The sequence below is a fragment of the Panthera leo genome, chromosome C1 (genome assembly GCF_018350215.1).
Source record: "Panthera leo isolate Ple1 chromosome C1, P.leo_Ple1_pat1.1, whole genome shotgun sequence".
NCBI lineage: Eukaryota > Metazoa > Chordata > Mammalia > Carnivora > Felidae > Panthera > Panthera leo.
Window position 1 is genome coordinate 98,025,024 of NC_056686.1, and position 27,160 is coordinate 98,052,183.

A 27,160-nucleotide genomic window follows, 5' to 3' on the forward strand; every position below is an offset into this window, starting at 1 on the left:
TCAGTGCAGCTTTGGTTTTGAGTGTTTATCTGCACTGATTTGTTTGTTGCTCTGTGTTTTCAAGTCAGTGTGTGGGTGCATGTGAGTGTAGAGGTATGCTTCCTGGCCGCTTCTTAGCTCTCGGGGGCTCTCTTTGTGTGTGTATTTGTATGTTGTGTCTGTATGTGGACATACATGTACGTGTCTTTGTATGTATTTGTGCGTGTATTTGTATATGTTTTACATACGACAATTGACAACATGCCAAGCATTGAGCTAAGTGCCTTACAACTCAACAAAGTAGATTCTATTGTTATCATCCACATCTTCTGTATAAGAAACCAAAGTGCAGAGAAAGAAGGTAATTTGTCTGATATGGCTCAGTCAGGCTTGAGGTGAGGCCAGGATTTGACTGTGGCAGTCTGATTATCCTTGTGGCCATGACACCACCCTCTGAAAGCTTCTCGGATAACTCTCCTGCAATGGCCTCAGGACGGACCTTGTCTTTAACCCCTTAACCCATTTATTGCTGACACAGGGGAGGCACAGACAGGGTGGGGGTGGCGGCGGTAGAGAAAAAAAAAAAAAAGGAATTAAATGGTTTTACCTGCCCTATTGCCCTGATCGAGCGGCTGTCACGTGCAAGATCGGGCCAGGTGCCACGGGGACGCAGATGGAACGCATCCTTGATTTTAAGGAGCAGTCCGGGGTTGGAGGGATTCTCTTCAGGCTTCTGGTGCAGGAGGGCCCGCCTGGTTTCGTCTTGGCTCTGGACCTCCTGAGCCACCTCCACAAACCCAGGTGAATTTTGAGAAGGTCACAGCCTTTTTTGTGGCCGACTCAAGTGAGCTGGAGTGAAACAGATCCCATACGTGCTTGCCACGCGGAAATGTTCAGAGCCGATGGTCGCTAAACTTGCCAGAGGCTGGAGGACTAAACCCATCCCAGAGAACCGAGAAGGAGTCCTCTGGCAGTGAGGCAGGCAAACAAAACGCGCAGACTTCTGGCACTCTTCTTAAGGTGGTCTTCGTGTTAGAACCCAGACACTTGCTCAGAGCTAATCCGCACGAGCTGCTCGGTACTGAGCTGGCACATAGCAAGCTCTTAGTAAATGCTCACAGTCACTATGGCATGTCACGGAACGAACCGGCGATACATCTGCAAAACTGTTCACAAACCTCCTCGCCTGGTTGAAAGCTGTTCCACCCTCTTCTAACATCCTATTAGGGGTCCCCAGCCAACTCGACTTTTCAAAACTAAATTTTATTACATACTTCCCAAGTGCCAGGCACAGTGTATGTATTTATGTATTATCTCATTGAATATTATATATTATCTCATTTAATCAGCTCTAGGCCCTCCGAGAAAAGTGCTATTATTATCCCCATTCCACGGATGAAGAAACTGCAACTCAGAGACATGAAGCAACTTGGCTAAGGTCACACAGCCTAAGTAGAAATCCTTTGCTTGTGTGGCTCCAGAGCCCATACCCTTTACCATGAGGCTAGAACCTCTGGAATGTGCGGGGCTTTCCTGAGCCTGGATTCAAACAGAATCTGAAGCTGAAGGACTGCTGTCCTTGCTCTTGACCTTCTGGGCCTGGCTATGCCATACCCATATTCATTTTCCATGACATCCGCTGACCAGAGGGTTTCCCTTACCCAATCCATGCCTCTGCCAATAAACCAATGTTTAGTGAGTGCCTTTCCTACACGCAGTACAGGAATAAAGTAATAAATTACTTTGCCTTACACTTGCATGGGATGTGGCTGTTTACTTTCAAATATGTGGTTTTGCTTCCTGGTCCTAACTCTGGGAGATAGGAATGATTATTTTCATTTCACAGCTGCAGGATCTGAGGTCAAAGAGGAGCCGAGGCTTGCCAAAGTTCACAGATAGGAATGGGGGAGCGGGGCCTAGAGATAGCTCTGTGGACACCAAGTCCTTTGTTTGAGGCATCACACCAGCTGCTTCCTCAGCACCAGGGGCCTGGGGGCTCCCATGGTTCCATTCAGGCTGCTGGAAGAAAGACTGAGGTCACTGCCAAGTTGGACCCCTGTGATCTTCATAGCCCACACTTGCACTCAGTTCCGCACCGCCCCCTTCCCTTTTCTCCAAGGAGCAGGCAATATGTGGCCCAGGGCAGGGGGCAGACCCTGCCCCTGTGTCCTCTGTCCTCCAGGTCTGCGGTGGGCCCTTCTCCCATAATGCAGATTATACTGAGGAGGAAGTGGGGAGACCAATGAAGAACATTCCCGTGTCTCACGGGGGTGAAAATAGCCGTGCACTGGCTGCTGAAAATCTGTATCTCTGTTCGTAGGTGTTTTGCTAGTAGCAGAAGCAGATCTAGGGGAGGCTGGCGCTCTGGCTGGGGGAGGGGAGGCCAGCAGGACAGGCTCGGAATATAAACTAGAGTCAGGCACCATGTTGCTCTTGTCTCCCAGAACCAGGAGATTGGCTTTGCCGGGAGGGCTGGGCCGTGTCGGGCTGAGGATGAGCCAGGGTCTGCACTAGTTTTCTCTGGCATGCCGGAGGGAGGCCCTCGGATGAGGCTGCGAGGGGAGGCTATCTGCGCTGACCCTCCCGGCTTTGGGGGTGCTGGGGTGGGAAACCTCAGTGAGGCCAGTGAAGGAAGGGCTTGTGCGATCTGCAGCTGCCACCCCCGTAGAACACAATGGGTGGGTTCGAGCTGTTGTTTCAACGTGTTCGAGTGTCTGGCTCCCTGATGACCTAGGCCAGCCTCTCGGAGGCTGGCCCGGCTGGGTCCGGAAGCCAGAGCTCCCCCGCTCTGTGTGTGGGGGGGGGGGTTTGCAGAGTCCAAGCTGCAGAACCACCAGGCTCGGGGTTGATTTTGGACTGCTCCAGCTCCGTTCAGCCAAACTTCAGCCAAGCCGAGAGCTCCAGGCATGGTGTGAAAACCCTGACCCCCACACCGTGACTCCAGAGGTGGGCCTGGAGCCCCGGCACCTTCGGGGAGGGCCTTGGCGTTAGTGGGGTGAGGGGGGCCTCCTTCTACCTGACCCTTGGCCTCCGTCCTTCCTTAGAGGTTTGGAGGCTGTCGGCCCTCCGGGCAGGCCAGGAGAGTCCCAAAATATCTTCTTGAGAGGTCCCAGCGGCCCGTAGTGCCGGGAGCAGCTCCCCAGACCCTTCGTGCTGGCCAAGCTGCTCACCAACGAAGCTTCGTGGCTGGGAGCTTCCTAGATGCCTCCCTCTCAGGCCTGCCAGCCTCAGGAGGAAGGCCCCCCAGGAACTGTTTGCAGGCGGGGCCAGGGGGGCTGAGGGCACTGGAGCCCAGCAAAAAGCCGCAGACACAGGCCAGTGGGAGGCTCCCTCCCCCAGGTCTTTATCTGACCAAGTATCTCGGCACACAATGTTCTGGTTGGTGTTTCTTGAACATAAATCTTTATTCCAATTGCAGTAGCTTTGATGGAAAAAAACAGGGCACACTTCATCGTGCTTTTACCCTAATCAAATGTCTCTCTTGCCAATGCTCTCGACGTTTCTAACTTGCCCTATTTGGATTGGGTTGGGGGCGGATGGGACAGAGAAAGTTCTAGAGGAATGAATAGGACCATTTGCTGTTTTGTTTTGTTTTGTTTTGTTTTTTTAACCAGAGGGACAAGCTGGATCTAAACACTAGAGTAGGGCTTTCACCCCGTGCAGGAAGGGGATGGCTAGGGAAGTGAAAACTTGGTTTCAGTGTATGTGTTCTTCTGGGGGAAAAACTGTGCCTTCAGGGAAAAAATTAAAAAATCGCAGGGGAAGGTGGCAGCTTGAGGATGGGTGGAGCCCTGGGCCAGGCTGCCCCCTGGGGTCTGTCTGTCACCCCCCTCTCTTTCTAAGACCTCTTGAAGTAGTCAGTGTTGATGAGGACAACCCCCTCAAAACATGACTACTCAAGGTGTTGGGTTTCTTGGAAGCCTGGGATCCTGATGCTGGTAAATATGACACACCTTCCTCCTCTTTCTGCTCCATCGCCCCCCTCCTCGCCTGCCTCTCCTCTCCTCTCTCCCGTTAGCTTTCCCATCAGGGCAGGCAGGAAGCCATTGTTCCCTCCTGGTGTGACCCCCCCCTTTCCTATGCATCTCCCTGGCTTTTGTGTTGGTTCTCACTGTTTCTTTTTCTCCCCCGCCATCTTCTCTGCCGGTCCCATGACCCCGTCCACCTTTGGTCACTTGTGGACATCACCCAGTTAGAAATCAAAAAGTTCTTTCTGGCTCCCTGGCTCGTAGGCCAACGCTGGGGCCCCTGGAAGTTGCCGTGGGGCCGTCAGTGGGTGGGAAGAGTGTTGGAGGCCCTCCTGTTTTCTCGGATAATGAAATCTTTCTGCAGGAAGCCTCTGGAGGATGAATCGAGGACCAGCCAGTAGTACTAAGGCAATCTTAACATGAAATCAGATCCACCATGACAGCTCTCATGAGATTATCTCGTTACCGCTCCTCTGGTCAGCATTTCTGCAAAAAGCAGCTCTCCCCCTAAGAACAAGCCTACCTCACAGGTCTTTGGTGCACGTCTCCTCCTATCTAGATGGTGAGGGCCTCCAGGACCCAGGCTGGGCCTGAGGCGGGGGATCTGCTTCTGATGAGGCTCCACAAACCTCCCCGCGCGAAGCAATCAAGGCTCCTGCATCGGGGCGGTGGGACAGGTAATCCAAGGATTAGGTAGCTTTGGCTCTGGAATGCAGAGCGAAGTTGCAATCCAGCAGACTTCCCTTTCTAATCATGTCCGGCTTAGGCTAATATCTGAACCCAGTCAGCCTTCCCTGAAGTTTTTGCAGAGCTGGCTGGGGTGGGGCGAGGGTTCCAGCCAGGGGTTGCTGTGGGCAATTCACCCTGCAACGGCCCAAGCCTCGTAGGTGGTCACAGTGGGGCAAAATGACTGGAGCTCTGGCACAAGGGATGCTTCCAAAAATTTAATAAATAATGATTTTTTAAAACTGTATAAACTATAAATTACCATGCAGTCCTTATAATTTAAAATAATTTACAGGTTGAGGTAGGGAGGGGCCCAGGAGGGTGTGGAGGGGGAGCTCGGGGAGGGTGGGGGCTGCCCTGCAGGTCAGGCTCTTCTCCCAGCCTTCCTGCTGAGCACACACACACAGGCCGTGTCGATCCGGATGAACCTCCAGGCGGCCTGCTTGCCGTCCATGGTCAGCGCCTTGACGAAGGTGTGCGTTGTGGTACAGTATGAGTTCCAGTGCTTGGAGTCGATGCCCCTGCATCCGCTGTCCACGGGAGTGGGGTCCCGGCACTTGGTCTCAAAAAAGTACTGTTTGAACACACTGTTGTTAATGTTCACCTCTCCCAGCACCATCACCTCCTTGCCCTTGATGTCCGTGGCGGTGGTCTTGTCCCCCACCCACACGCTGACGCTGTCGCACACCGAGAACTCCCCCCGGTGGAAGACAGGGTGCGACGACGACCGCTTGCTCCTGTGAGTCCTGTTGAAGGAGGCAGCACCACCCGCCTCCAAGTCCAGACCCTGAGTATCTGCAGCCACAGGTGGGGGGTGCGTGCTGAACAGCACGCGGGGTGAACGCAGTCGCCGCTTTTTAAAAAGTTTGGGGTCCACAGTGATGTTGCGGGTCTGCCCTGCCACCCTCGCGGCTATTGCCCCGGCCGGGGTGCTGCGGGCTCTGCGGAGGGCTGTGTCGAGGGAATGCTGAAGCTTAGTCCAGTGGGCTTGGGGGATGGCGTGTCCTGCTGGGACATTGCTCTCTGGGTGTGGTTCTGCCTGTATGCCGATCAAAAGAGCTGTGATCAGAGTGTAGGACAACATGGACATTACGCTATGCACCTGGAATGAAACAGAAACGAGGATTATTCCACGGTGCACTAAGTTTTGAACAAAGGCAGTTTCTGGGTCTTGACCTCCCTAGAGGATCATGAGGTTTCACCTGGGAGTCTAAGGGCAAGGTGACCTGGGATTTACCATTCAAACCGGGATACCCTTGAGAGTGACAGGGGCTGCGAGCTACAGTTATTGATCAGGCATGGACAGGCCGGCTCAGATGACCTGGGGGTATGGTCATGCCATCTAGGGGTGGGCTTTTTCGGGAAGGGACAGAGCCCTCGAACTTGCCAGCAGCTCTTACCAAGTCCTTTGAGTTGTCTGCCTGCCAGCCTGGGGCAGCTGTGGGCGGGCAGTATGTGTCTGACACCTGTTCCCAGCACTGTGTCCTGCCCGAAGGCTTGGCTCCCCTGGGAAGGCTGTGGGAAGGGCTGCCGGGGACGTATCTTGAAGCCTTGGCACCGAATACACTTTCTTCAGACAGCAGTACCGGGTCAGATCTGAGATCTGGTGACTCGGAACCCTTGCTACAAATCCATGAGGCATCACATTTGGCAAAAAGGTATAGAGCTCTGGGACCGTCATCGCCAGCCTATTCAGCTGCCAGCCAGCACACACAGATACTGATACTGATAATAGTTCCTGGTCGTGGGACATTCTTAAACTTTTCAAATGCATTCATTTCGAATTTCTCATTAATCTGTGAGTTAGGTTAGGATTCATCATCTTTCTGTCATGTACAAAGAGAGTGATCCACACAAAATTAATGAACAGGCCTAAAGTCATCGGCACAAACTAGACTAATAGACGCCAAAGCTGACCTTACTAAGCCAATCTACCCTTCCTCCCTCCCTGTCCCCGCCTCCCTCCATTCCTTCTTTCCTTTCCCTTCCTTTCCTTTCCTTTCCTTTCCTTTCCTTTCCTTTCCTTTCCTTTCCTTTCCTCCTTCCTTTCCTTCCTCCCTTCCCTTCCCTTCCCTTCCCTTCCTTTCCTTTCCTTTCCTTTCTTCCCTCCCTTCCCTTTCCTTTCCTTTCCTTTCCTTTCCTTTCCTTTCCTTTCCTTTCTCTTCCCTCCCTTCCCTTCTCTTCTCTTCCCTTTCCTTTCCTTCCTCCCTTTCCTTTCCTTTCCTTTCCTTTTTCTTTCCTCCCTTCCCTTCCCTTTATTTCCCTTTCCTTTCCTTTCCTTTCCTTTTTCTTTCCTCCCTTCCCTTCCCTTCCCTTTCTTTCCTCCCTTCCCTTTCACTTCCTTCCTTCTCACTTTCTCTTTCATTCTTAAACATGCCTTTTCTTTTTATTATTTACTTTTATGTGAGTATAGACCAAATGGCAGAAATCCATCTGTCCCCAAGAGGCAGTACTAGCCTCTCCTAGAGCCTGGGCCAGATAGGGCTCCACACTGCCGTCGAGTGACCACCCCCAGGCAGCTAACTGTGGAGTTACCTCTGCTCTTGAACTCACTTCTGGTGGGGTCCTAGTCACACCTGCAGATGTATATCAAGTGTCACCCCCTCTCTTGGTAGGGTTAGAGGCATCCCCTGGAGAGGGTGCTCAAACTTCCTATTCCATCCCTTCCCCCCACTCCTCCCCACTCCCACAGGTCATTCTGTGACCTGCCCTCTTTTCCAGCCTGCCTGCCACAGACACCACCTTCTCCTTGAGGCTCCTCAGATCACCCTAGGAAAAGTGATCTCTTTCCACGCTCAACTGCTGAAGTGCGTGTGCACACGGGTGTGTTCTCTCCTACTAAATCAGTGCAATGACAGGAACTCTGCATCAGATCTGGGGTTAGAAAGCCTTGTGTGGATTCCAAACTGGTTAGCAAAGGGGAAGTCATTTAATCTTTCCGAGCCTTAGTTTCCTCGGAAAAAAAAGCTAAAAAAGCTAAAAAAGCAGGCAAAAACTACGATTTCACAGGGTTGTCATGAGGACTGATAGGTGCCCACACACCTCCTTAGTCCAGGGTCCTGCCAATGTCCTGTGGTCAAGGACTTTGTCTTCTTCAGTCACATTGCTGCTCGTTCACTCTCCAAGCCTACTCCATTCACGTCTTTTCATAGCACTGACTACCCCGATTGGGCTGTTTTTCAAGCCCAGTGATTTGAGCCCGTCTCCCCACTGGCTGCAAGGACCTGGAGCGCAGAGCCGCGTCTCCTCCACACGCACTAGTCACTCCATCCCTCGGTGTGCACCTCTCTGATCTTCCATGATGGCTTGTGCGTAGCCCTCTCACCTCTCCTTGCGCTGTGGGCAATCATGAACATGTCTGTCTCATAAGAGCACTTCAGACGGTGTGCCATTTGAAGTTAAGTATCTCGGGGACCATGCGTAGTTCTGGCACACAACAAATAAAAGGAAAATGAATGGAAGAGTGAATGGGGATGGCCCGAGAGGCTCACTGCCTGCCTTCTCTTCGCTGCGGTGCACGCCTCCTTTTGGATTTTGTGGCTATGGCTATGTGCTGCGTTCCTAATCTGTTTTCAAAGGGATGCATTCTTCTCCTCAACTGTGCTTTATTTCAGCTGGCAACAGGCAGCTCTTTGGTGAGATACCAAGAAAACCACCAAATTCTTTTCTCTTGGGTTACTTAGGAAAACATCGGTGTTTCCTCCAGGCCTCCAGCCGGCCACGCAGAGCCGGGCTTCTGACCGCCGCTGGTTCTGCTGGCTAATGGTGTGATAGTCCAGCCAACGGCCACAATCATTTGTTGGTAGCTAAGTCAAACCCCTTCGTGGGCTCCTTTCCTTTCTTCTCAACACACGGTGGCTCTCCTCAGACAAGAAGGAGAAGAAAGGAAACCGAAATTCATCCCTTTATAACCAAATTAGTAACACTTAGAATTTGGTTGGGGAAATGGGAAAAAATAACCACTAAGAGTTAGGGTTTTGACAGTAATAAGGGACCTACTGCTCCCTCTCTCCCATGACCACAGGTCCCCACCCACTCCTACAGTCTCCCCTTTGGTAAGCTCATCCTCTTGTAAGAGTCCCGTCTTCTGTGGGGCTGACGCCCATACCGGGACCTCTAGCCCAACTGCTCGTTTGAAAGCCAGTTCTGAACCTCCAGCTTCCTCGTGAGCAAATTTCCACGGATACTGACATTTAAAAAAAAAATTTTTTTTAACATTTGTTTTTTGAGCGACAGAGAGAGACATAGCATGAGCGGGAGAGGGGCAGAGAAAGAGAGTCACAGACTCCAAAGCAGGCTCTAGGCCCCGAGCTGTCAGCACAGAGCCCGACGTGGGGCTCGAACTCACAAACCGCGAGATAATGACCTGAGCTGAAGTAGGACATTCAACCAACTGAGCCACCCAGGCGCCCCAGATACTGACATTTTAAATGCAAGGCATCCCAAGCAAAAACCTTCACACCCATACTCCTCATTAGGACAATCATTCCCTGCCCCTGGCTTTACTCAACAACAGCAGCTCCATTTTGGACCACTTGATGGTTTATGATGGAGTTCCACAGCTGCTATCTCTTGTGAACATCTCCCCCCATACTGCTAAATGTGTTTCCCCAACCTCTTCCTTTTTCCATCACTGGAACCACCATCCCCTTGTTCACCAGCTCCAAAACTCCACTCTTCGTTGGCCTCAGCTCCTTCCTCCTGGCCTCCCCTCCAGCCCTTTGCCTTTTGCTTCCGTAGCATCTCTTGAAATTCTGTTTTATTCTCACCTCTCTGTTCCTAGTTCAGGTCACAGAACAGTCTCCCAACTGATGTCCTGGACCCCCACCTCTCTTCTTCCAGTTCCTCCTGTCCCTGGCCACCCGATTCAACCTCTTGAAGCACCACTCTGATCCCATCACCCTGCTCAGAGGGTCCAGGGGTGAGCAATTGTCTAGGGAGCCAGGAACCCATCAGACCCTGCCCTCCTTCTACTCCCCTCCCATATATTTTTTTAATGTTTATTTATCTTTGAGAGAGAGAGAATGAGAGAGAGCAGGGGAGGGGCAGAGAAAGAGGGAGACACAGAATCAGAAAGCAGGCTCCAGGCTCCGAGCTGTCGGCAGAGAGCCTGATGCGGACCTCGAACTCACAAGCAGTGAGCCAGGTGCCCCTCCCCTCCCATATTTTGCATTCCAGGCAAACAGAACTCCTGTTGCAGTGCCTGCCCTGCGCTTTCCCACCATTGCCCTTGGTTCAGACTCTTCTCTGCCAGGCATACTCCCTCACGCCCTCCCTGTGCCTTTCCTGTTCCCCACCTTTGCTGGTTGGAGTCCTGCCTGTCACCTTTTAACACCCAACTTAAATACCACCTCCCCTGGGGACCTTTTTCTATTTCTAAAGAGATAAACTCTCTCCCTTCTCCACCTCTGTAGAGTATTTCTTTCATGCTGTCTTAGGGCCATTGCATTCTCGTATCCTCCCACCTACAGGCAAACTCCCCGGAGGCCGAAAGGCCTCCTGTTCACCTTTGGTGCATCCAGGTGGCCTCTAAGAATCAGCGAGTGTGTGGACAAGTCTCCTTGCTTCTGTGTTCTTTCATTTCTCCACGTGACTGCTGATGCTTAAAGCATCTTCCAACTCTGACATTCTTCGAGTTTAAGCAACCATAAAGGTTGCTGCGCTGCCTAGCACTCTGCAGGCTCAACTGAATTGACTTCACAAAGTTCATAAAGTCAAATTTTACTTCTCAATTCGCTGTCAGGATAACACGTGGTAGCTGATGGCATTTAATCACCGTAAAGATTTGCACCAGGGACAGATTGTTTCATTAAGATTTGAAAACGTTGCAAATATGTTCTCACATTTGGGCTCTAGATTAAAAGTTGTTTTTTTTTTTTTTTTTTTAATTGGATCACTCATCATAGCATGCCCCTATACCATAATCTTTTAAAAATTTTTATTCATTTTTAAAAAATATTTAAAATACACTTCCTAGCTTTTCTTTTTTCTGAATGAGAATATTGCCATGCCTGACATTATCTCATAATGCAGTGACAATATCAAATATCTGTATTTTTATTTATTTATTTTTATTATGCTTTTTAATTTTTTTTTTTAACGTTTAATTATTTTTGAGACAGAGAGAGACAGAGCATGAACAGGGGAGGGGCAGAGAGAGAGGGAGACACAGAATCCGAAACGGGCTCCAGGCTCTGAGCTGTCAGCACAGAGCCCGACACGGGGCTCGAACTCACAGACCGCGAGATCATGACCTGAGCCGAAGTCGGACGTTTAACCGACTGAGCCACCCAGGCGCCCCATGCTTTTTAATTTTAATTCCAGCAAGCACACAGTGCTGTATTAATTCCAGGTGTACAATACAGGGATTCAACAATTCTATACATCGTGACCAGTGTGTTCTTCAATCCCCATCACCTCTTTCTTTTTAAATTAAACAAGTCTTGGGGTGCCTGGGTGGTTCTGTTGGTTAAGCACCTGACTCTTGGTTTTGGCTCAGGTCATGATCTCACGGTTCTTAAGTTTGAGCCCCACGTCAGGCTCTGCGCTGACAGTGTAACACCTGCTTGGGATTTTCTCTCTCTTTGGCCCTCCCCTGTACATGCGCGCTCTCTCTCTCTCTCTCAAAATAAATAAATAAACTTAAAAAATAAGTTAAAGAAGTTTTTCTTTTTAAAAGCCATCAATGGATAGAGAAAAAAAGAAGAAATGAGTGCTATGTCTATTCCAGTGGTGCCAGTGGGTCAAGGGTCATTTTCGCTGTCCACTTGGCCTTGCTCTAAATGTAAACATGCAGCTGACTTCAGCTGTGAAGACTGGGACGCCCCCAGTTGTCAGGGCCTGTGTGGAGTGCGAGAGGTGTCCTGTGGCTCCTCAGCTCCCCGGGGAGGTACCCCTGAGGCCGCAGCAGAGAAAAGCCTTGACAGGATAGAGCCCAGTGAGCGCCTCTGTGGGCATCTCCCGGGGGGAGGCTTGGACTGGAAGGGGCATTCCAAGATGATCAAGTCCAGAGGTTCGGGGCATCGAAGCACCTGGCGGGTCTGCCAAACAGCAGACTGCTGGGCCCCACTCCCAGAGTTTCTGACTCGGCAGGTCTAGTGTGGGGCCCGAGAATCTACGTTTCTGACAAGCTCCCAGATGATAGTGTTGCAGCAGCTCCGGGGGCTGCATTTTGAGAACCACAGGTCCGGTCCGATCCTTGAACTTGACGGAGGAGAGACATGGGTGTCGGGAGGCTGGGGGGGGGGGGGGAGTGGGTCTGAGTGGCTTGGGACTCTGCAGCTGAGTGGCAGGCTCTGCCTGTGGGCACTTGGCGCTGCTCAGCCCCAGCACCTTCCAGAGGAGAGAGCCCTGAGGGGCACGCAGGCCGTAACTGATGGCAGCGCCTTCCCAATCACCGACATCAAAATGAAAATTCCGTTCAACAGACGGTAAGTTTTGCCTTCCTCGCGCCACAAACCTGGACACCGGGGAACCCCTGGATAGTCAATTATTTTTACATTTGGCTTATCAGGTTTCCGGGCATCAGGCAGATTTGGTCCAAGAGCACTTAAAGTGCCCATGATAGAAATATGCCTCCAGAAAGCACTCGCAGGTACCTATGGCTTTCCTGGGACCAGAACCTGCTGGTCTGAATTCTTAGACACACATCCTTAAATGAAGGAGGTGAGATCATAACGATCATCATTAGCATTTATGGGGCACAAGTATCTCCTTAACCATCACAACAAGCCCGGGAGAAGGCCTTATTCTTCCTGTCGTACAGAGTAGACACAGACGCAGGAGAAGGAACGCGATGTGGCCGCACACCCGGTAGGAGCGGAACTCAGAGCTGGCCTCTGTTCCCAGACCTGGAGCTCCATGGCCAAGAGCATGACCGTGATCAAGGACATTTCGTCTCACAGGGTTGCCAGTGCAGACAGACCAGGAGCCGTGTGGAGGGTCTGACTGATGTTCTCTGTCTGTCTATTCGAGGCCCTGTGTTCTGCTATTTCAGGGGTGGGCAGCTCAGACTCTCAACATGTTCCTGGAAGCCGTGGGGCCAGACTGAGAGCCCGGGGGAATTTCTCTTCCAGTCGGACTAGGAGGGCCACATGTGTTGGATCACTAGGACCCACCCCAGGCTTCTGCTAGTTAGCAGTTAGATGTGACTTCCCTTCTTCAGCCTGGGGCACATTTCCAGCTGTCCTGGATGCTCCAGAGCCAGGAGCCTTGGCGAGGCAGAAGCCCCTCAGGCGCTTACCTCAGTGTGGCCAGGACAGAAAGCTGCTCCCTTGAAAAAGCCGTTATTGGGCCCGGACGCTGAGCTGAGCTTGGGTCCAGCATGCCATCCAGCCCCCTGGACTGCACGACCACGGGCCAGGACTCTGCAGGAGGAGAGAGCTGGCATTAGATGGGCACTTCACCGTATTCTGCAGCGGGTGGATAGCTGTACCCTAGGCAGGAGGGGAGGGATGTGCCAGCGGGACAAACCCGATTCCCTGAGTTCTGGGACTTTACCAGCATCAGAGCCCAGGCAGGAGAGAGTGTCTGGCTCCCGAAATTGCCACGGGCTGACCTTGCATGGACCTGTGGTGGCACCTGTCTCCCACTCTTGTGCCAAAGCCCTTGGTTTCTGCCTGGATGTAGTCCACAGGTCCCAGTGAGATGCTTGCAGTCCCACACCAGAGTCCTGCTCCAGGAGACCCCTGACCCAGCATCAAAATCGAAATTATTCTGTATATCACACACACATGCAGGTGTAGCAGACCCAACTTTGGACAAGCCTAACTTAAGATAAATTATACAGAAGGAGCACCTGGGTGGCTCCGTTGGTTAAGCGACCAACTTCAGCTCAGGTCATGATCTCATGGTTCAAGCCCCACGTTGGACTCTGTGCTGACAGGTCAGAGCCTGGAGCCTGCTTCTGATTCTGTGTCTCCCTCTCTCTCTGACCCTCCTCCACTTTCTCTCTCTCTCTCTCTCTGTCTCTATTTATCTCAAAAATAAATAAACATTAATTGCATGGGTCCACTTAAAAAAACAGATAAATTATACAGAAGAAAACATCCTGACAGTTGAGAACAAGTTGGTCCTTTGATAAAGATTCAGAGAAGTTATGGTGGCAAATATGACAATCTTGATAACAGAAAACTCTTATCGAATTAGGTTGTGGCTCTCAGAGAACCAAGCCAAAAGTCAAAATTTATCAATCGGAAGATATACAGATGATACGGTGTGAAAAAAAATGCTCTTCAGGTTTAGGTTGTGGTTCCTAGGAACAGTGGAAGGGTTCTATTCTCCTCTCCCTTCTATAAACTTCATACATGTAGGTGCTTCCTTCATTCATTCAACAATATTTCCTGAGCACGTGCTCCATGCCAAGTACTAATCTAGGTGCTGGGGACCCAGCACTGAATAAGACACACAGGTCGCTGCTCCTATGGAGCTCACAGTCTTGTGTAAACAAACAAGGTACCTTCTGATTCTTTCACGTCACGGAAGAAATAAACAAGGCAAGATCACAGAGGGTGACTGACTGCAAGGTGGAATGAGGTCATCCTGTAGACAGGCTGCTCAGTGAAGAGTGCTTGGAGGAAATGGTGTTCAGGTTGAGATCGGAAGGATGAAAAGGAATGAGGGAGAGAACTTGCAAGTCAGAAGGAATGGCAAGTGCAAAGGCTGTGAGGTAGAAGAGGTCAAAGTTGCTGAACATGTAGGGAAATTAAATGGAGAGGCAGAAAGAACCAGGTCTGCAAGGACATAGCTGGAGCTATGGCTTTATCCTAGGGGTAACGGGGAGGGGCAGTGGAGGGCTTTAAGCAAGAGAGTGGCATCACATTTTTAATAAATGAATGAATGAACTATTATGTCCATTGTAGAACTTGTAGGGTTGAGGTACCCCCCCCCCACTAAAAAAAAAAAAATTCAAGAATGACATCTGTAGCTTTCCTGTCTATATTCTCTCCAATTCCCCAACCCCTTTGCCCCATCATGTTTTTTTCCAGTGTGGACCCCACCACTCATCCTCCTTCAACCCCCTCTCATCTTGTACTATAGAAGCAAATGTCAAGGAAGCCATCGAGTCGCTACTCACATAGAGGAGGTGGCACGGGACAGGGGGTTAGAGAGAGCATCTGGAGTGGTTTACCCGCTACTAGATGTCATGAAATTAAGGACCGAGGTGCTTTCATTCCTCTTCCTCACCCACTCAGCTCAAAATATCCTTCTTGCCACAGAAGCACCAGAAAAACCTTCCAATACTCAGTTGGGGTTCAGGTCTAGAGATGGAAATTTACCCAAACGCCCTTTTAAAGGGTTAGATTCCGTGGCAAAGTACACAGTCACGCTCTCTCAGGGTCGGGTTTAGCCCTGGAGGAGCATGACGTGTTCCCAGGGTTAAGAGGTGGGCATTGTGGGGCCTTCCATCGCTCCCAGGAAAGAGGGTCTGGATCCAGTCCACAAATTGTTCAGCTGGCCGTTTGGCCAACACTGACTGACCACTAGTGGATCCCACAGAGCTGCATCTGGGTCCAGTTCCCTCTGATTCCCGGGTAAATCACTTAGTATCCTTAAGCATCTCTGGGCTTCCTTGTCCCGACGGCGAACTGCTGTGATAGCTAAGGTCTCCAGCTCTGATCATCTGTAGTTCTCCGAGGTCAGTTAACATTTTCGGGCCCGTATCCCTCCTGGATTCTTAAGCAATGCTTTCCCCCACCCCAACACTAGAACTCATTTTTTTTTTCTTTTAATTAAATAAAACTCGCAGGCCCTGTGCCAGCCACTCTGTTAGGTGCTAAGGACACAAAGAAGAATATGACTTAACTTCTAAGAGCAAATAATCTAGAGGTGCGGAAAAGCAAGCATATGAACACGCATTTAAAGCACAGTGTGACAGGTATGATGTGTATGTGACATGATATGGAAACCTTGTGGAAGGAGGAACTTCAGCTTAGGTCACGATCTCACGGTCCATGAATTCGAGCCCCACGTCGGGCTCTGTGCTGACAGCTCAGAGCCTGGAGCCTGCTTTGGATTCTGTGTGTGTGTGTTTCTCTCTGCCCCTCCCCTGCTCATGCTCTCTCTCAAAAATAAATAAAAATTAAAAAAAAAATTAGCTGGAGGTTCAACACAGCTCAGGACGGGGTTTCAGGTTGGGTTTAAGAAGCGGTGATGGGCCGTATATATCGGTAGGTGCCTGTGAGCTTGGGGAGCCCACCACAGTGGCTTGCCCACTGACTGTAACTTCCTGTGTGAATGAAAAGGCCTCCACTTTCCACCCAGGGAAGAGTGACTTTCGCTAGAAATATTCTGGATATTCTACTATAAGCCAGGATGGCCTCCAGTTTAGATCTCCATAAAAAATCCCCTAAATTCTAGGCAGAGCTACCTTCTTGGGGATTTTCCCTAGACCTATCACAAAAATTTCCCTGGCCCTATGGATGCAACCTGGGCCAAGCCACCCTGGTGCACCAGGGTCACCTGCCAATCACATCTAGATGCCTGAGTGCTATATTTGAGACCCCGTCTCACATCTCCTATGCTTTTGACCTTCTCTCGATCAGCATAGGTATAAGTAGTTTGCTTTTGGAGAGAACAATTCACTGTCAAGAATACTGAAACACTAAACGATTTTTTTTTTATTTTTAATGTTTATTTTTGAGAGAAAGGCAGAGCGTGAGAGGGGGAGGGGCAGAAAGAGAGGGAGACACAGAATGAAGCAGGCTCCAGGCTCCAAGCTATTAGCACAGAGCCCGATGCAGGGCTCGAACCCACATACCTCAAGATCATGACCTGAGTCATGATGCTTAACTGACTGAGACACCCAGGCACCCCTAAATGATTTTCACAGAAACTGCTATCATTGTTTTTAGTCTTATGCTAGTGAGGGTTGGGGCTGTAAAATTAAATCTGATTTAAATATCCCTGATTTCTGATGCAAAGATATTAGGGGCAACCAACCCCAGTGCATATCTATTTTAAAATGCTCTCTGTTCTCATGAGGTAATCACTAAATCAGATGGCTCTCACCCTTTTACAAATGCATGAAAATAAAGCCAAGCTCATTGCAGACCCGTGTTCTATTCCTTCTTACAGGGCATGATGGAATGCTCTTGAAGTCTAGGGTACTTCTTCTAGACCAGGACAACCCTGGTCTGTCCAGAGCCCCCTGTTTAAAGCAGTGATTCTCAAAGTGGGAGCCATGGTAGTATCAGCAATGTCTTGGAACTTCTTAGACATGCAAATGCTTCGGCCCCATCATAGACCTAGCAATGCTGAGTGAGACCCGGCCATCTGTGTTTTAACCCCTCAGGTGGTTCTGTGCACACCTAAGCTTGAGAATCACTGCTTTAGAAGGTCCACTGTGGCCCTCCTCCATCTGCAATCTCCCCATGGGGTGAGGGAGCCAAGGCCAAGAGAGCCAACCCAGAGGAAGTCTACTGCACTGGGCGACCTGCTTGATGGAACTTTCCATATTATAGTCCACGTTATGTCTAGACCATGACCATGACCATGGGGTCCAGAATCCCAGAACAACCAGCCTCGAGTCAGCTAGAACTAAGAGGTTCTCCTGAGGACCTCCTGAGGTTTAGCCTATTTGTATGGCTCTCTCTGTTGATGCCTATGTCAGTGACCCCTTCACTTTCTTAAGGTCTCAGTGATATTTTGGTCAATTTTAGCCAAGAAGCTTAAAGGAATGCAAACTGTTGAAAACCCAATTAATATACAATTGGAGGAACCCATGCCTCTGCTGGAGAGTTACTGGGGAGTGAGAGGCAATTGCAACCTGCTAAATGTCAATCAGCATCCTGCGAAGTTCTCCATGCTCGAACTTTGTGGAAGATGTCATCTACCTCCTAGCTCCCCCATTCTGCTGCCTCCCCCCCCCTCCCCAATCCTCTACAGCAGTGACCTTCCACCCAGGCTGAACACTAGAACCACCTGAGGAGGTTTACAAAGTCCTGACACCTGTCCCACCTCCAGAAATTCCAACTTAACTGTTTTTTTTAATGTTTATTTATTTTTTGAGAGACAGAGAGAGAGAGAGCAAGCAGGGGAGGAGCACAGAGAGACGAGGACAGAGTGGGCTCCACGCTGACAGCAGCAAGCCCGATGCGGGTCTCAAACTCGTGAACCGTGAGATTATGACCTGAGCCAAAGTCAGATGCTTAACCGACTGAGCCACCCAGGCACCCCCCAACTCAACCGTTTTGGAGTGCTGCCTGGGGATCAGTATTTTGTGAAGCTCTCAAGGTGATCCCAAGGAAAAGGGCTGAGAACAACAGTCATACAGGATGAACAGGAAGCTTGACATTGGCTTTGATGAGCTAGCAATTAAGAGAAATTATGAGGAAATTAATATAGCTCAGAAAACGTAAAGTGCAGGTATGGTCACTTTGAAGCAACAAGAATACAGTGTCCAGACTCTCTGGGGGATGTGAACCCCTTCTCACCACCCTCTGCCCTGCCAAGTATCTAGATATAATTGACATATGTGAATTGGAAGGTCTCCTCTTTACTCCTTGCAAGCCACTTAACATGTTGTTTGATGGTTGGAGTTACGGTTAGCTTCTTATTAAGCCCAAGGATTACTTGCTGGCATTTTTAATACCAAAGATTTGGGGATGCTCGACCACAAAGAACTCTTGGACGGTTCCTTGCATGTGCTCGGAAGCGACGGCTGGTCCCAAGAGCAGTTTCTGCCACATCAAAGATGCCAGAGCCCCTGGCATGAACTACAGTCTCTTTTCCCCTAGCTTCCACCTGCCAGAGGCCTGTGTTGGGGAAACTCACGGGGGATGTTGGGCATTAAGAACATGTAGTTGCGGGCATGATAATAATCACTGTTGGTGCTCTCTCTGTGATTGTCATCATTATGACTGTTCTCCCTTGATTCTCTCCTTTTCTCTGGTGGTTCTTGCTCTAAGCCTGCACACAAAAAGGAAATTTGGAGTCTTTCGCGTTGTAAGTCTGTTTTCCTAATTTTTAGCCTAATCAGAAATTTTCTAGTATGGAATACAACCATGAGGTTTGCTGACTAAGAGTTCTTGTTTGGGTGGCGGTGGGGAGGGGATTCAATTTGACCATTTAGAGATGATTTGATGTGTTTTAACTATTTAGTGGTTTTGGCAAGTCCAATAGGAAAATCGTACATCTGGCACCAAGGACTTAGGAAGACGTTAAAGTTCAGCAAAACTGCTATTCTTTTTGACTGGAAGTATTCAATGCTAACAATTCTAAAGAGTCCTGCCACATTTTTCTAAAAGAGAAATGGGCCTCTGGCTCTTTGGGAGATTCTGAGGTAAATTACAAAACCCTAGCATTTCTCCAGAGAGACAGGCAGCTTAAGGAAGAAACCACCAAGGTTGGCTGACCTTGAACTTCAGAACCAAAGAGCATTTGCTATGCATGTGCAAGGCCTCTTGGTGTGTGCGGCTGGCCACAGTCCGCGTGGTATTTACCTGCCTGGATTCATGAGCTGTGCAATGCCAGCACCGCAGAGAGGTTTTCATAGCGTGGGTAATTACAACGTCAACGTGGTGGTAGGAGACAAGACATCTAAATGCACAGCGGCCTTCCATTACAGAGCTGAGGGCAGCGTACTTTTGCAAGAATGCACTTCTAAATAGCAGTTCTTGTACTATAGCCCATCGGCTTAGCAATACTAATGATATATCTATAATCTATGCTTCAGTGCCAAAAACAATCCAATATGCTTTCAAACTTCTCTGCAACCCTAAGAAAACATCTCCTTGGTTCCAACTGGCTGATCCTTAAACCACAAGAAAAAGATCCATTTCAGCTCTGCTTTTGGCCTTTCCCTGCCTGCCGTTCCCATACTTGGGACTAAGAGCAGACAGAAGTATTGGGGGAAAAAGGACTCTCAGGCTGGTTGGAGTCAAAGGTTGCTTTCGAGAATCCTGGCACCTAGCAAGGTCTCTCACCCGCTGCAGACCTCGGGTGGCCACCTGGGAGGGAATGCGTGAACGAAAACAAAACATTGTCAGTGAACGACAGCTCAGATTCAAGTCTCACTCTTCTATTTGCTTTATAGGATTAAATGTCCTCAACTCCTCTTGAGCTAGCCTTTTCCTCTCAGTGTGTGGTATGTTTTCCGAGCAATAGGTCAAGCAACGTTACAGCACATAAGTCTGTAATGCAATTCAGATGTAACTTCAGAAATAAAGACAAGCTAAAGATCTATAGTCTTGTAACAGACCGGCAAATATCCTGGCCTAACAGACACACAACATTCTAGGGCTTTTATTTTATTTTATTTTTTTTAATTTTTAAAAAATTTTTTTAACGTTTTTTATTTTATTTTTGAGACAGAGAGAGACAGAGCATGAACGGGGGAGGGGTAGAGAGAGAGGGAGACACAGAATCGGAAGCAGGCTCCAGGCTCTGAGCCATCAGCCCAGAGCCTGACGCGGGGCTTGAACCCACGGACTGTGAGATCGTGACCTGAGCCGAAGTCGGACACTTAACCGATTGAGCCACCCAGGCATATAGGGCTTTTAAAAAGGCAGGCAGGCCATCTTTCAATTGGTGAGGGATAAGGGATGAGCTATGGGACTTGAACGTAAGGATCCTGGTAAAATGTCACCCACACTTGTCCCTGAGACACCCTCACTGTCCAGGAGACACTCATACTTGTCCATGAGACACTAACACTTGTCCCCAAGACACATTTGTCCATGACGCACCCATGCTTGTTCATGAGACACCCACACTTGTCCCCGAGACACCCACACTTGTCCCTGAGACACCCTCACTGTCCATGAGACACTCACACTTGTCCATGAGAAACACACACTTGTCCATGAGAAACACACACTTGTCTATGAGACACATTTGCCCATGAGACACTCACACTTGTCCCCAAGACACACTTGTCCATGAGACACCCCCACTTGTCCCTGAGACACCCTCACTGTCCATGAGACACTCACACTTGTCCCTGAGACACACTTGTCCATAAGTGTGTTCAAGGCCACTTCTGTTTGAGCAGCTGGACTTCAGTCTCACTGCAAAAACTGCCGCACCTCAATCCCCCTGCATCCACGAAAACCTGGATCACAGGTAGCCAGCACCAAACACATCACAAGGGGAAACTGAGTCCCAAAGATGGGTTGGCCACCTTCCCACACCACAACACTCTGGAGTGACAGCTGCCACCATCTCTCCTGCTCCCTCGCTCTTCCGTGCTGACATTTCCTGGCTTGTTCACTGATTTCACACCCAGAAAATCTGACTCAAGGCACGAGAGAGGTAGCTCAGCCCAGCTCTGCCCAGGCATGCAGCACATGCAAATCGTGGGTAACCCGAGGCTAAGAGAAGAACTGGGAAGGAAGAATTGATTTCCACGTGTGTGTTTGTCTGGGGGCTTTATGCTGTTTTAGCTACTTCCTGTGTATGGCTTTAACTATCCCAGTCCCGAGCGGGCTCGTACCACACATAGATGCCCGATGGGGGATGTCGGAACGTCACTAGGGTGGTTAACTGTAATGAGGGGCTATTTGATGGGCCTTTTTCAGCTTATTTGAAGGAGTTCCATCTAGCTCTTTCATTATGTTAGGAAAAAGGTCAGGGGAGATGAAAACCTGCTGTCCCTTCTAAAGTCACTTGACTCACATATAATTATATTTCAGAACATTCCCAATCTTCTAGTGTTTCTTTTTTAGGTTTTATTTGACCATGACATCATGAACAAAAGAAAAACTCGGCACTGGTGCATTTCAGTCCAGAGCTAACAAGAGACCCACAGCGCACCTCTGTCTCCGGGGACCCGGAACACTGTGAGTAATTAGAAATTCCAAAGATGAGGGCAGACGGTTTCTCCCGCTCGCTCACCACACATGTGCACACGTGTGTGCACACACACACACACACAAGTACCTACACATGCACAGACACCAGAAGCTCATCCCGCGGTTTCTAAAGAGGTAAGTCCGGATGTTTAAGATCCAAAGAACTATACATGACCTTATTTTAGACTCTCAATTTTTATCTTAATGATAGACTGTTAGAGCTGTAGAGAAAGGGCCACTGGTGATTCTGCAGTCCAGGTGCTTCCCTTGACAAGCTGGCCAACTGATGCCCTGAAGCCTGGGGTTGGCTGTATTTTAGCCCCACCACTTACCAGCCGTGTGACCTTTGGCAAGTGCCTTAACCTCTCTGTGCCTCGGGGTCTCCTCTCAAAAATTACAGTGACTCTATCTTCCACACTGGGTCATTGAGAGGCTTAAATAAAATAAGCATTTAGCCCAGTGCTTGGCACCTGGCTATTAGCTAGCATCGTAGCTATTCTTATGAATACCACTGAAGACATTCAGCTAGAATCAGGCAATCAGTTAGTGGCAGGCTGGGTGCAGAACTGAAAGCGACGCCTCGTGTCCATCTCGCGTCCCCACCTGGCTGTCTCTGGCAGGAAGAACCCTGCTTTTTGTCCCAGTCTTGGATGGAATGGCTGGCCACGCACAGGCTCAGTGGCCCCGTCTGCAGCTGCAGGACAATTATCTGCAATCGCTTCCCAGCGAAAACGCTGAGTAACGAACTGAAACGTGCGCTTTTGGAATGATCCGTTTTCTTCAGCCACGTGGCAGTCGGAGGGAGGAAGCTGCTCTAGCTTTGACTGCAGTTTGGGGAGCACAGTGCCCGCTCACTCTTTGGCCATCACAAAAATGTGCCGGGCCCCGCAGAGTTAACAGCATCTTTACTTAGGGTAGTTGCTGCCTTACAGGGAGCGTGGATCACAAGTAGAATACGACACAGAGGTATCCTCATGGTCAGATTCACGCTCCGCTATCCAGGCACTGGGGACAAATTCAGGCAGCTGCTTGACTGTTGACTTCTCGAGGTCTTAGGTGCTTTTCTGACCATGGGCTGTCCCAGGGTAGGCACTTAACGAGTGTGTATTCAACAGAATCGACAACTCTTCCCACGGCTGCACCAGTTTATTCAAAGTAAATCATGATTTCGTATTACATTGGGAAATAACAAGTGCTCCCAATTTATATTTCTGGATACCTGGGGAAGCCCCCCATTTCGCTATGGCAAGGCTTCATTTAAGAAGGAGAATGCCCCATTGGTAGGCTGACAGGTGCTCTGCCAAGGAACTGTCTTAGCTCTCAGCGGACTCTCATCCCGCCTCTGTTAGCAGCACGAAAGAGCACACACAGGTGTCGTGCAGAACAAATTCCTCACTCCCAGCATGCTCATTTTTCTCACTCCCAGCATGCTCATTTTTCTCGTCCAGAATTTACTTGGGGAAAGCTATGCTCCAACCCAGCCACTGGTGCCATTGTGCAATCCAGCGGGATGGCAGTCACCTCGCTGTTTAGTTACAACCCATGAAAAGATGAAAAAGAAAGAAAGAAAAACACAGAGCATACACACACAGAACGAGGGTGGAGGCTGCGTGATGATAATGAAAACCATTTGTCAGGATTTCGCTCCTTTCTTTCTGAATCGGCCGAGTTCCTGGCACCAGGCCTCTGTCTGCGAAGGGAGCTGCACCCTTAAGACCTTCCAGGGGCTCGTTCACCATGTCCAGTCCATGTCACGCCGTGTCCTCAGAAAGGAGGGCACTTGATTGACTGTCCCGGCTCCCTCTGGGCCACAGCCTAGACTGGGCCTGGCTCCAGTCTCACCTCTGTCCTAAGGCGCCTCCCCCACCCTGTGGAATTGGGCATTAACCTCCGTTTCCAGCTCTGCCTTAGCCAGACTGCGGTTTGCTGTAAGAAGGGCTCTCCCCTTGCCTGCATTGTGTCCACCGGCAGTCCCCGCTTCCTTTTGAGCTGTTCTATTTTCCTTCTTTCCACAGACCTGATCTCCATATTCCCAAAATACAGATTCACGCCTTTTTTTTTTTTTAGGATAAAAAAGCAAAATAAATAAAAATTTAAAACGAAAACAAAAAAGTGTCAACAACCACCCCCCCGCCCCCAATTTACAACCGGTGGAACAGTGTGTATCTGCCTGAGCATGTTTGTGGTGCTTACATCGTCCCTGAGAGAGGAATGGCCTCGAAAGACGTGTGTTGTAGTTACAGTCATGTGCACTTGGGCCTGTGAAGTCCTAGTGCCTAATTGTCCACCTCTCGATCTGCCCCTTTCTCAAACCCATCACGGCATTTGCCCCAGTCATGTCTCACGGCGGCATTCTCTCCAACCTCCGCCACCACCACTCCCACCACCACCATCACCACCATGACCAGCTCCTCCTCCATCACCAGGACCACTACCCTTACTGCCATCGCCGCCTCCACCAACATTTCCACCACCAGCTCCACCGCCATTACCTCCAACACCGTGACCGCTACCCTTACCGCCATCGCCGCCTCCACCAACATTTCCACCACCAGCTCCACCGCCATTACCTCCAACACCATGACCGCTACCCTTACCGCCATCGCCGCCTCCACCAACATTTCCACCACCAGCTCCACCGCCATTACCTCCAACACCGTGACCGCTACCCTTACCGCCATCGCCGCCTCCACCAACATTTCCACCACCAGCTCCACCATCACCATGACCATCACCATCCTATCATCACTACCATCATTTTCCCCAACACCTCCTCACCACCGTCGCCACCACCACCAGAGGACTCCAAGAACTTTCTGGAGTCAGGGAAGTCTTGCCAATGTTCCCCCAAGACCTCCTCCTAGGCTGTCAAGAAAACCAGCAGAACCAGAAGAGAGCCACACCCGGGGGGTCATTTATTGTCTCCAGAGTTGTTAAATGAATTGTTTAGGTCCATATTGCTTCCAATGGAGTGGTGAATAGAGCCATGTCTAGAAATCAATATTCCTGCTTTCCTGTCTCTTCTATTATACTGTTTTCCAGCACCTATTCTGGAAACTGCTTTTTTCCCCTTCTCTCTCCTGAGATTTTCTTGTTTGTCTTGCTGTTGCTGTTACCTTTGCTTTTCTAATAATGTAGATGACAACATTATTCAGTTTAGACCTTGATAAAATTATATCAAAAGAGGAAGATCTATGATTGTCACAATGACATTATACACACACACACACACACACAAATTCACAAAGGTAAATAAGGAGTTATGTACCTTGGCCCTCCAAAATGAGGCGGGTGCTTCCATATGTCTAATGCAATGTGTTAAGGATAAGTGTACAATTTTTGCTAGCCATCTTTGAGTTTTTCTATTTCTTCACATTTGAAGCCAAGTGGACTTTGTGTTTAGGCCCATGCAGGCCTCCCTGACCCCTCCCAGCAGCCTCCAGAAGGAGGTATTCCTCTGACTAGTTTGATTCCATAGAGGTGATTGGCTCCCACTTGTAAGAGGGGAGTTCCCTGCGGGCCCATGTATGGCTCTCTCCTGGCCCTTCTGTGCTAGAATGAGAAGAGGCCCATCAGCTGGACCAGGAAGAAGCTTGGCCAACTCCCTGCCATGCTTCTTCCTCAGCCACAAGGGTGAGCACACCAATACTGGAAATCTGAGTCTGGGCTTTGCGAGGAGAAAAGGCAAGGGTGGGATAGATATACCCCCGAAGATTCCCCTTAGGCCTCCTCTTAGGCTGTCTGAGAGGCATCAATAAAGATAGCACTGCCTATATGTTAGGTGTAAAATTAAATGTAATGTAATATGATGTATTAAAATATGTCAAGCCCTTCACTGGTGTAAACTGTGGGCCAGAAGTGAGTATAACTGCTACCACCGATAATATATGCCATTTATTGTGTATTATGTGCCACTCTACTAAGGGTTTTCTATAGATTAACTTCTAAAATACCTATTAAAAACCTCTGAGATCGGTATTATCCCCATCGTACAGATAAGGTAACTTCCAACTCAGCATGAGGTGGAGAAGTGCAAGGTGACCCTGCTTAGGGGATGGTGTTATGGACAAGAGCCTGGCCCTCTTGCTCTGGGATCCCCTCCTCCACACCTACTCTAGATTGCTCACAAGTCTGACCATCCAAAGGGGCAACAGCTTCATCCTCTGGCTTCTGGACTGAGGGTCGATTTCTGCTTCTGCGACATGGGTAATGGATAGGTGGAATGTAGCTATTCTGTTATTTCCCACATATTTTTCATTCTCAAATTTACCTAACTGCTTTTAAAAATCTAGTGCTGATATCTATAATTTTCCAATTATAAAATACCTTGACTTCTCTACTTCTCTGTCACGAGACTCTCCTTGTTTACAAACTTGAGAGAACCCATAGACCATACTCCCGCCTCACGAAAATAACCACCAAGAAATAGACTCAGGAAAGACCCACTATTGACAGAAACGTAGGCACAGAAGATAGATGCTTGGAGTAGGCAGCCGTTTCTTCCTGAGTAATTTACAGACACAGGAATGGAGTTATTGCACTTACTTTCATATATTTTGTTTGAGATTTACACTTCATTGTGAGACCATGAACAAAAACCACAGGCAGGACAAGAACTACTCACTCTGGGCTGGGATGTGATTCTCTGTTAGTTGGCTTTTTGGGTGTGAAGACCAAGCCAGAGGCCAATGGAGCCAAGTGGAGTCTGTTAATATTTCCATTCATGGACATGCAATAGAAAACCATCTCATACATTTACAGGAAAACATCGAATATAATATCGTTGTGGAGCTTAATCAGAACCAGAGTAAAATTCCAGACGCCAAGAATAGAAACTTACCCTAATGATTTCATTTTTAGTCCAAAATATACAGTGTTTTCTCTGCCTGCTCTGTTTGTCACTTTCTAAAACAAGAAATTACCAACCTATGACTTTGGTTTGAGGGATGGGTGGAAAGTAATAAACACTGAACAGAAATGCAAAGAGATCGAATATCAAGGGTCCTTGGTGAATGAGCATTCAGAAGTGGATTCAGTCTGTGAATTGTTGACTTTATTTCCCAGAACTGTGTGAATTACTCAATCAGGGTTCAATTGTCCAGGCTTCATGCTGTCAGCAGTGAGTACTTCTTATAACAGGAGTCAATCAAAAGGCGAAGAAGAGGAGGTTGAGTTACCACCAGTGTTTTTGTGTTTTGTTTTGTTTTGTTTTTAGGCAGACATGGCTGTTTTCACTGTTAGCAGGTGAAATGGTTTTTCCTGGGCAAGTGAGAATCTCAAACTAGGAAAAAACAGGATACCTATTAGGAACCTTGCTGCTATGTGTGCAGCTGAGCGGGGGTTCCATCTTAAGCTCTAGAGTGTAAATCTGACAGTCTCTTTAGCTCACCAGCCCACTGCCTCCAGAGACCCTCTTGAAAAGACACAGGGTCTCTGTCTTCTTTTAACTTCTCAAGAATAGCATGAGCAGGAAAGTGCAAATCACAGGAAGGCTCTTCACCAATGAGCAATGGCTGTCACCTATAGGCTGACAGTGACATTTTGGCAGACACATTAGAAAGGCACACACTGGCCATGAATTAAGTGGCTTGGCCCAGTCCCCACAGGGCACCATGGGGGATCTGAATAATGCTGGCACGGGGATGGCCCTGGCTCTGGTGCTGGACCTGCTGTTTCCAATTAGGGGCCAACCTGGGG

At 49.2% G+C, this 27,160-nt stretch overlaps 1 protein-coding gene across 2 annotated transcripts in view; it reads right to left on the reverse strand.

The window, feature by feature from the left end:
• Nucleotides 1-4,973: 4,973 nt before the first annotated feature.
• Nucleotides 4,974-27,160, reverse strand: part of NGF (nerve growth factor) — a 53,013-nt gene continuing 30,826 nt past the window's right edge. Inside the window, exons 2-3 of one of the 2 annotated variants that reach the window (XM_042953559.1) lie at nt 12,916-13,039; nt 4,974-5,775 (exon numbers count right to left, since the gene is read on the reverse strand). In XM_042953559.1, coding sequence (XP_042809493.1) covers nt 5,038-5,763 — 726 coding nt within the window. In that variant the 5' untranslated portion in view covers nt 5,764-5,775; nt 12,916-13,039 and the 3' untranslated portion in view covers nt 4,974-5,037. Of the gene's footprint in view, nt 5,776-6,073; nt 6,600-12,915; nt 13,040-27,160 lie in introns of those variants that run through there. The other variant, XM_042953558.1, reaches the window with a different exon arrangement.